The sequence below is a fragment of the Ceratina calcarata genome, unplaced genomic scaffold, assembly GCF_001652005.2.
Source record: "Ceratina calcarata isolate Rehan_Ccalc_2016 unplaced genomic scaffold, ASM165200v1 scaffold750, whole genome shotgun sequence".
Classification (NCBI taxonomy): domain Eukaryota; kingdom Metazoa; phylum Arthropoda; class Insecta; order Hymenoptera; family Apidae; genus Ceratina; species Ceratina calcarata.
Window position 1 is genome coordinate 1522 of NW_017178789.1, and position 10214 is coordinate 11735.

Genomic DNA, 10214 nt, shown 5'->3' on the forward strand with positions numbered 1-10214 from the left:
AATTCTCAGACATGTTCAACTACACTACGAACACGTCAAAAGTTTCTCAGTTTTTTCGCAAGGTGTTAAATAAGGAAAACCTCAAAAAAACTGATTTTTCGAATTTTCCCGATTACTACCCCCGTGGTTGAGATATAGGGCTAAAAATTGGAGTGAATGTTTCTTTTTTGATAAGCTATCGAGTGGCGCAAACGGCGCTTCATTCGACTTGTCGTGTAACCTCAAAAAAAGATCATTATCTTTGGTGCGTTTCCTACCTCTTCCGAATTCGGGGAAAGGCCCCTCATAATTTACCCTTTCTTTTAAAATGCATTCCGAGATGCCGCAACCACCTGATTGTTACCAGGTTCCCACCGAACGGGCCCGGAACTATAAACTGCAATGTTTATGACTTCCCGTAGAACCACCTGCATCGCACGTGTCCTCCGGTCCCATTTTTCCCTCTCGGAAAAGATCCCTTTTTCTAGGAATCTTCCTACCCCTTCATCTAAAAATCTCCCTACCAACGGGCTACCGCTCCCAAAAACCCTTAGTATAAGAGAAGGCCCTTCAGCGCCAAAGACACAGTTGTAAAAAAGGTTGTAAGTCAGTTTCTAACTCGGTTCGCGAGACTTTGTGCAAGGAACAACTCTTAATAAACACTTTAAAAACGGAACCCAGTCTTGTTTTTCTGTAATTCAACGACAGACTTAAGGGCACATTTGACCCCCTTATCCAGCTAGGGCGTTTATATAAAATTGTGTGGGAATGTAAGGATGCATGAGTGTAAGGATGTGTGTGGCCACGTGTCGTCAGGCGGCACGTGGAGAACCCATGGAGGTCAGCGGAAGCGGGTTATCGAGCGGAGTCGATATTGTTTCGACAATGTATCAAGCTCCGCGGATGGTATCGATGATCAAGGGCCGCCGCGAGCCGTTGGGACTCCACGTGTCCAGTTGGTAGCAACGGTGTGTGATGTGATAGGACGAGTGCCGAATGTATGAAGAATATGTGAGGAGTGTGTGGAGTGTGGTGTGTGAGAGACGCGAGCGAATTGAGACAGTCGAGAGTTGCGAGCTCAGCGAGTAACAACTAAATAAAGTTCTCCTGTGTTAACAAAATTCTGATCTACGTCCCGAGTGGAAAGGTCACTGAAAACCTCCTTTCCCATAATTGTAAACAATATATACTGTATTATACATCCCGATTTTATTGTTACCAATACGCTATTCTTATTCGAAGTAAATGCAGTTCTTCGATACTGCGTAATATCCTTTCACATTCCGTAGTTTTCTCCGACACTACGTAGAACACGATGACCCATCTATAATTTACAATTTTTTGCATAAAAAATAAGTAAAAGAGTCCGCTGATGGGACTCTTTCCGATTTCTTCAGACTTACGCTTATATGTATGTGTATCTATTATCGAAAAGAAAAGAAAACTTGAAGTATGAAAGACATAAAGAGGTTGATCTTTTGACGGAGGACGGCGACTAAGTATCGCGAATCTCGATGGTTCGTACAATTTTCTTAATGCAAGTCGGCACTTTCGTATTTTACTACGAGTTATAATACGCATTTCACTTTGAAAGTATATTATGCTACCATGATCATAATCATTTTACTATCATATAAACTACGTTCTAAACGATGTTTCGACGAAAATTTCTTGATGCTTGAGTACTTGGCATTTACCTGACAGTTTGAGCAATTGACAACGCTTCATGGTGTTTTAAATATTTTATGAATCATATTTTCTGTTGATAGTTTCGAGGTTGATAGCTGTGTGCATATTTTGTCTTCAAATATTATGTACCAACACGACGTTTATAATTATGATTAAAATGTTCTGTATTCGATTCGTGTTCGTAAATCGTTGCGATCGATATTGATATGCGATTAGATATCGTACTTCCATTTGCATTGTCATGATGTGATTGTATTCAACAATGTTTTGTTTGCTCGACGACGATACGATATGCGAACAGCTCCCGTGCGAATCATGTCGATCGTTATCTGGTATAAACTAAAATTCAATTACGATCCATGACGGGGTCTTCGTTCTTCGTCATATCATCGAACGGCGTGCAGCATATTTATTTGTGCAATATATTTGTACGATCCCGATTTATATCTGTACTTTGAATTCGAACGGACTCAACCTTTTCATTTTGCGTTTCGCTCTTCAGCCGAGGTGATTCCCTTGTCTTTTGTTTGATTAATAAAGTAGTGCGGAGTAACGTGCTTTCGATTGTTATCAGCAGCGTCATATCGATAAACGCGATGAGGGGATCAACGAAAAGTGGTCGGGTAATAAGTGGTCGCGCAATGATATGTATCGAAGACACAGCGAACATATCGCATTTTCGAAACAACTGCTCGTACATTCCGCGCATTTCTCATCTGAGTGACCGATTGGCGCACGATTAATTGTGTATCATTTTATTAAAAATCATCTAGAGTTTCTGGTTTCGCGATTTCTGCCTTCTCCTGATTGTAATTAGTTGTTGCGATGATCGAGCAAACATCGTGAAAGTTTGATTATTTGCAAAGCGTTTCGGTGTGATTACTTAAGATAAAAAGAGAGAATAACTGTTATCTTTGATCACGATGATTGGAAAATACTTTGAAGTAATCTTACGCTTCGATTTTTCATCCTTCGCGAGAAACATGATACGAAAAAAGCGATTACAAGTATTCATTTATTGCGCGTTGCAAATTGTCCATGTGCTGTGCGAAAGCGGCGGTGGCGACGGTGCGACTCATGAAAATAAAACGGTGAACGGCGGTTCCATTGAAATTCCAGTGCTCAATAGTGACGACTACGCGGTGTCCATAAGACGATTAAATGATTCTTATCCTCAAACGTTGAGAAATAACGAGACATTTGTGAACGAGGCGACGGGACTCGATCGAAAGGACGAGCAGCTCCTGTTGGACTATTACCAGTGGACGACCGATATATTAAATTTGGATTTGGACATTGATTTCGATCGAAATCAGTTTGAACATGGTACGCTTGACGAGCTAAGAAGTAACGAGATGATAACGGTGGTGAATGCGTGCGACGAAACAGGTACAATTAGTTCGGTGGAAACTAACTTTTAAATTAGGATTTTAAATTATAATGTAACCGTAAAGCGACGTAATACTGTAGCGTGTAATCTCGCCTAGTCGAAATCCGTTTAACTGTGTTTCCTCTTCCATTCAATTTTTCTATTTCGTATTTATAGATCGACTAAACGTACGAAACTTAACAGTTGTTGATGTTAATACTGAATGGATATTTGTTTCTTGGGAATCTCCTTGCACGACGAACGCAACGGATGAGCCACCATCGGTGGTGACTTACTCGATCGATGTATGCTCGAAAGAAAAATGTTTGACGGATATTCCTCCGACGAAGGACACAAAATATAATGTTACTGGCTTGCAACCGTGCAATCGATATAATTTTACGGTGAAAGTGGTTCATGCGGAATCAGTTGGAATTACTATAACGGGGTCAACGAGTTCCAATAGTAAGCGTAATCGTCGAGTGCTATTACTACTATGATAGAAGTCTCAATTATATTTAGAAACGCCGCAATAATCTTAATCTAATTAATTGTTTTTTTCTCAAAGTTTCGAAAATCGGGGGTATTCGAGAGTTACAAATACACGCCACGGTTAATACAGTTGATTTAAAATGGTCTCCCCCGGAAGAATATTCGGCGTGCGTACGTAATTATCTAATTACGCAATGTTTCAAGGATACTTGTACCAACGTAACGACCGAAAGCGAGCAGTACACTGCAGAGAATCTACAAGAATGCCAAAAGTATCCCTTTATAATTAGAGCCGTCGCGGATACCGTGCAATCCGACGGTTACAATATCACAGTAAAAACGAATTCACCAAGTATGTTGACACAACGATCTCCGAGAAAAAGTCGAAGTAACAGGCTTGTATGCTGAATTTGCTCTGTCCGACGAGATTAATGCTGGTTGATCTTTTGTTAGAATATAGCGCGCCTCGCCAATTAAAGATTGTCCAGCCTAATCCGTACTCTTTGTTCGTTGAATGGAAACCACCGACAGAAGGATCATCCTGCATCAAGCATTACCGCGTTACTATCAGTCCGCAACCCGCAACGACGATACCAGTATCGGGAACAAACGTGACGATATACGATTTGCACGCGTGTACTAGTTATTCGATTTATATTAACGCCGTGGACGAAGATAATAACGATGGAAATATGTTGACTGAGAAGACGACGACGGCAGTAGCTGGTGATGACAATTAATAACACAATAAATAATTTCAACCTGAATCGTGCAACGATTCTGTTCAAATAATAAAAATAAACTATTTTCGTTTTTTTTCACGATTGATTTCAGTGTCGAAATCGCCGATATTGGATATAGAACCTGACGTCACGATAAATAGTATTCATTTTGTATGGAAAATTGAAAAAGGTAACAGCAATTGCACTTTGCAATCGTTGAAAGTTATTTGTAACGCTACGACAACAAGTGGACACGGTTTCCAACTTAAGAATGGGAATGCCGAGGTGCCCATCCATTCTCGTATTCAGGATGAGAGTATCACGGTTACATCGTTGGTCCGAGACCTTAGCCCGTTCACCTCTTATATATGTTGGGCATATGTTATTAACGATGCAGGGAATAGCGAATCAAGCAATTTCATGAACGTAACCACAGGAGAGGATAGTAAGTAAACGCGAGTGCAAAGTTGCATCATGAACGTGCAGGTATACGATCGTACAACACCACGTTGGATCGTGTGTATTGTGAATGAATGTATCGCGTATGAGGAACAATAAATGATACTAATGATTATGTTTGACGTTCAGATTCATATTTTTTTCTTGATAGTACCGTCCGCACCTACGATCGACGTCGTTAACGTAACGTATTCGAAATTTATATTCGTATGGGAAATACCCAAGTACTTGGCGGGCAATTTACGTGAATTCGTGCTCCTCCTTCGACAAGAAGAAATATGTTTCCCCGTCCCTAAATGGTGTCCGGAAATAGGTACCATGCTCAAAGTACTACGTTTCAATGGATCTACGTTGACTTTCGAATATAACGATGCAAGAGCGTTTACAACATATAAAGCTAAAATTAAAGCAAGCACGAACGTAGGGTGGGGAAATTACAGCGAAGAATGTACACTTAAAACGCCACCCGGAGGTACCATCACCACCAGCTAATCTGTCTTCGATAAACACGCCTGGCTTCGACAGCGTACGGTCAGAACGGTTGTTATAGTGATGGTGTAAATTAGTTCCAGGACCGGTATCTAACTTCTCATATTTAATTGCAAACAATATATACGACACCAATATTTTGGATACTAATCTAACATGGAGTTTCCCGTGTTCTTCGAATGGGATATTGGAATATTTTTTTGTATCTATATATGGGACTAGAGAAAACTATGAACCACATTCTTTCACGTTTAGAAAGCAAATTTTCAATGATGATGATGATGGGATCAATGCGAACGCTGCAGTGTCGATACATTTAACGGACTCAGAACTTAAAGCAGAATACAATTATACTTTTAAAGTATTCGCGAAAATTGTGGGAAATCCTGAACTTGGCCTACCGGCAAGTCAGCAAGTCGTTTATCCTGCTGGTAGTACGTATCCGATTTCGTTCGACAAATTTAACTCTCAAACGTCACACACGCATATTTTCATTTCGTTACTAAAATATTGACGTTCATGTATCGCGCGCAGTTCCAAACCAGCCTGACGACGATTACGTAAAATCTATAACTATAGATCCAGCGAATACACGAAGATCTACGACAGCAGTCACGCTTCTACTTCCCTTATTTCCTGAAGTAAACGGCAAAATCGTTTATTATTCTATCATAGTGTCGAGAATAGATTACAACGTTCCATCGAGCACCAGATTTGATAATCGTACGTGGCCGAATATATCTTCCTGGGCGGAAGCTATGTTACACGATTTTACAATGCCTTATCAAGCTACTAGACTACGATGGGATCCTTATCGTAGGTGACACACGTTACTACCTACATATTTTACATATAACATTTTCATTTTGATTATCAATACCCGAATTGTGTAATTATGTATGTTTCTAGCTGACTACGTCGCCGATTACGGTGATGTAAAAGCAGTCAAGTATACGGTCGGCGACGATTCGTCTTGTAAGGAACTCTCCTCGTCCAATACGGATAGAAGATTTTATTGTAACGGACCTCTTAAACCAAATACGTGGTATCACGTTAGGATGCGAGCTTTTACCAGCGGCGGCTATTCCGATTCTCGGACGTTTCTGATAAGAACTAGTTAGTACTTGGTTACGTCATCCTCGTTTGTCTTTTCATTTGAATTTTATTATTTCATTATACTTATATTTACCTGATTAAATGTTTCGCTTTCTCGTATTGTAGATAACGAGGTAAATATCCCACTTGTTACTGGTGTCGTTTTCGGTATTTTATTTCTGGGTATTTTCACAACAATGATGTTGTTAGCTCGCAGGTGTTCGCCTCATGTGTAAGTAGTCATGAATCCACGTTATCTTTTTCAAGATTCACTCAGAAATTTTTATTATGTAACCTACGTTGTATTTTATTTTATAACCTACTATACATATGTATACTATTCTATCAAAATATATTGACACTTTATATTGAGCTGCTCTAATAACGAATACTAACAATCGAAATGTAATGGAAGTATAAAATCCCAGCATACGATCGCGGGGCATTCTTATGGCTCAGAAATGACTATGTATTGTATATGTACTCTGTAGTTAGAAACCGCAAGCCGTCCACATAATGCAGCAGATGTCGGTATGCGTGTCAAAGCGTGTGTTCTGCTCAAGGCTTAACCCGATATTCAAATCAGTAATTAACTATCTAGTAATTATGTTAAAATTAAACAGATATTTTTAACATTACATTTAACGTGCGTTATTCAAATAAAACTCATAGTCGCAGGTATTGATACACATGATACTTTAAAATGATTGTAAGCCTGTGGAAGAATGAATCGTTCTTTCCATATGCTGCAAAGCATTTGTATGAAAAGTACATATGTATATGTTGCGCTGCAATAACTGCGATAATTATGTATATTATTTTCTTATTTATTATTTGATGAATTAACGTTAATTTCACCTTTCCACTCGTGGTGGTCAACTTGGTGTAGTTAGTTCAACAAATGGAAACGGAATTTAAGAAGAAAGAACTTATGGAAATTACATATTTTAGAATACTACGACGTTTCTTACACTCTGACATGTCTGGATCACCAGTGCCTGCACCATTCACAAAGAAAAAATTTATAGCACATTGTGAACGGTTGATCGACAACCCTGGAAAATTAGGTAACGAATTTCAACTGCTTCAAACTCTTAGCGTCGACTTACAAATGCCAACGAATACTGCATGTTTGCAAGCTAATAAAAAGAAGAACAGATATGCAGATATTTTACCATGTAAATATTTTTATACGATGCGCACATACAAATTGCTGCTATTCTATCGTATACCACATACGAGTACATATATTAATACGCGATTTGTTCTTTTCAGATGATTTTTCAAGAGTTAAACTAAATGTGATCGATAATGATCCCAATACTGATTACATTAACGCGTCGTTTATTAAGGTAAGCACAAAAAGATTAAGTTACGTCGCGAGTTCGTCATTCCTATACTTTCTAATGCTTCTCCTGCTGCTGCTATTGGATATATGCTATTTATAGGGCTATAGTGGAGAAGATGAGTATATAGCTTGTCAAGGACCAAAGGATGAAACTACGTTCGATTTTTGGAGAATGATCGAACAATATAATGTCAGTATGATAGTTATGCTAACCGAGTTGATTGAAAGAGGCAAAGTAAGATATACTCGCATCGAATGTGTCAACACATTTACGTTTGTAATTATAAGTAAATATCATTTTTTGTAGGAGAAGTGTCATCAGTATTTTCCAACGATTCGAGAAACGTTTCGGTACGAAAGTATGAGTATAAAATGCGTGAGCGAACTAGATTACAGATCTTATACGCATAGGATGCTGATATTGCAGAAGGTAAATACGTACGAAATGAAACAGCTGACTTTATAATAACGAAAGTTTGCGATAACATTGTACGACTCTACGATGACTACTAATTAAGACAAATCATTCGATTCAAGGAGAACAAGAAGAGATACATAACGCATTTACACTTCAAAGACTGGCCTGATCATGACGTTCCCGAGGATTTTGATCCGATGATACATTTTTGCCAGATTGTGCGCCGTAACGCTACAGCTGCTAATAAAGGGTATACCGTCATACATTGCAGGTAAAGATATACAATAATTTTATGCAAACCTTAGCGACATTTAGTGTATTTTCACGTCTTTCGCCCCTATTGATTTTACTGATTAATGTACATATGCTGTTCCAGTGCAGGAATCGGTAGAACTGGCACCTTTATAGCGATAGATATAATTTTACAATATCTTCGAGATAATAGAAAATTGGATGTATTTGGAACAGTTTACAGACTGCGGCACGGTAGAATAAACATGGTGCAAAAAGAAGTAAGACGAAATACCAAATATTTTATGAAGTTGATCGTAACATTGTCTTCTTCAGTTTACGACTGCTTATAACTGTTATTATATTTTCAGAGTCAATATGCTTATATATACAATTGTATAAGACAAGTGCTGAAGAATCCTTATTGTTTAAAAAGCTGTAAGTCATTTTCCATTCAGCAGCTTCGACGTTAGGTTCGTGTGAGACGTTTACATTTTACCTAAACAAATGTTTGTAGATAAGCCTCCGCCTATGGATCTAGTAAGCGAAAATTTGACTCTGAAGAAAGCGAGAATAATACCGAATTTATATACAACTGCTAATCTAGTCACCAATTTTGAGATGTGTATTTAATAAATATTTCTCAACTGAACACTTTATTGACCGGTAACCTATTAATCGGCTTTTCGCTATCGACGGTTTTCGTACAGTGGGTTGTTGTTTTTGTTTTTATAATAATGCGGCGTCAACGTCGTTGATTTACTGTTTTCGCAGTAGCTGTATACTAACCACTCCATATCTTTATCAATTATAATATTTTTTTACCGTTTCTAATGGATAAAGACTGTGCAGATGAAGAGTTTTGCTTAGACTAAACCGGTACTTACTGAGTGGCAGCCTCAACCACGACCGGTCGATAAAGTGTTAATAGAAACTGCATATTCAAAAAAATGAAACTTACTTATTTCTCAGTTATTTCATTTAGTGAAAATGTTCGTTTCATTATAATGTATGGTGAAATAGGTAAACTTGATTGATAACGATACTTTGTAGAGTACTTTGGTGACACGAAAGAACCAGTATCCTACCTGGCACCTCTGTAGACTGTGTTTAAACAACACCAAAATAAATATAGTATTATTCAAAACTAGTTAACATCAATTTCTCTAAAAACAAGCTAAATTATTCAAACATTCATTTTATTAAAGTCAAGTACTTGTGTGTGAGATATCAACTAGGTAATGGACAGCAACATTTTTTACTTTCTTGGCTATATCACGAAAAACTTCGTTTTCACGGACACATTGAATCTTATGATTAGAATCTAATCACCTAAAATTAACGGTATTTTTTTCACAAAACTTTACATTAATTACACATAAATTTACTTAATTAACAAGCAGTAATGCGGTGATTAAGACTTTGAATAGAAACAAGCGTTCACTAATACACTTTCGTTTATATTCGTACGAAATACTTCTGAAGGTTCAAAACCAAACAGTACACAAAGTAACGGTAAGAAATCAATGAGGGCGGTAATGGTCCGAAGTAGAGATGGCTTACAAAATCACTAACCGTGATTTTGACGGTGATCACAAAATCATGATCACAAGTCGTGATTGTACTGAATTACGGTCGTCATTGCGATTTTCTGTAGTAAGTAGCCTCTCTATAATCATGATATTCACATCTATTCTATATGTTAGGGGATAGATGGCCCCTAACGGGTCCGGAATCGAGGTACGAACACGAAAAGAACCGGACACTGATTTTCACTTTTTTAAAGCCGTTTATTCGAGAAGGAATGAAGGTCCCTGGACACGTCGTACGTCGGGCCTGGAGTCCGGAATAACCGGGGAATGTAACGTCCCGTCCGTCGTCGGATTAGGAGGCGCCGTCCGTAGTCGTCCTTGACCTCTGTTC

General features: G+C 38.4%; 1 protein-coding gene across 1 annotated transcript; it reads left to right on the plus strand.

Moving 5' to 3' along the window:
* The first annotated feature begins 2591 nt into the window (after positions 1–2591).
* On the plus strand, positions 2592–9212 carry LOC108630419 (Protein tyrosine phosphatase 52F). Its single transcript, XM_018033723.2, has 18 exons — positions 2592–3057; positions 3215–3502; positions 3606–3881; positions 3983–4255; positions 4364–4696; positions 4862–5182; positions 5277–5633; positions 5734–6015; positions 6109–6315; positions 6421–6526; positions 7246–7472; positions 7570–7646; positions 7743–7877; positions 7950–8072; positions 8180–8331; positions 8437–8572; positions 8663–8729; positions 8809–9212. The coding sequence occupies exons 1-18, from the start codon at positions 2592–2594 to the stop codon at positions 8922–8924; spliced, it is 3942 nt and encodes a 1313-aa protein (XP_017889212.2). The 3' UTR covers positions 8925–9212.
* The last annotated feature ends 1002 nt before the right edge of the window (positions 9213–10214 follow it).

Excerpts from the sequence above, each read along its gene's own strand:
- LOC108630419 (XM_018033723.2), top strand. The coding sequence starts at position 2,592 with ATGATTGGAAAATACTTTGAAGTAATCTTACGCTTCGATTTTTCATCC. Across the intron at positions 6,527-7,245 it reads CGCAGGTGTTCGCCTCATGT|AATACTACGACGTTTCTTAC; the intron begins GTAAGTAGTCAT and ends TACATATTTTAG. Across the intron at positions 8,332-8,436 it reads TATACCGTCATACATTGCAG|TGCAGGAATCGGTAGAACTG; the intron begins GTAAAGATATAC and ends ATGCTGTTCCAG.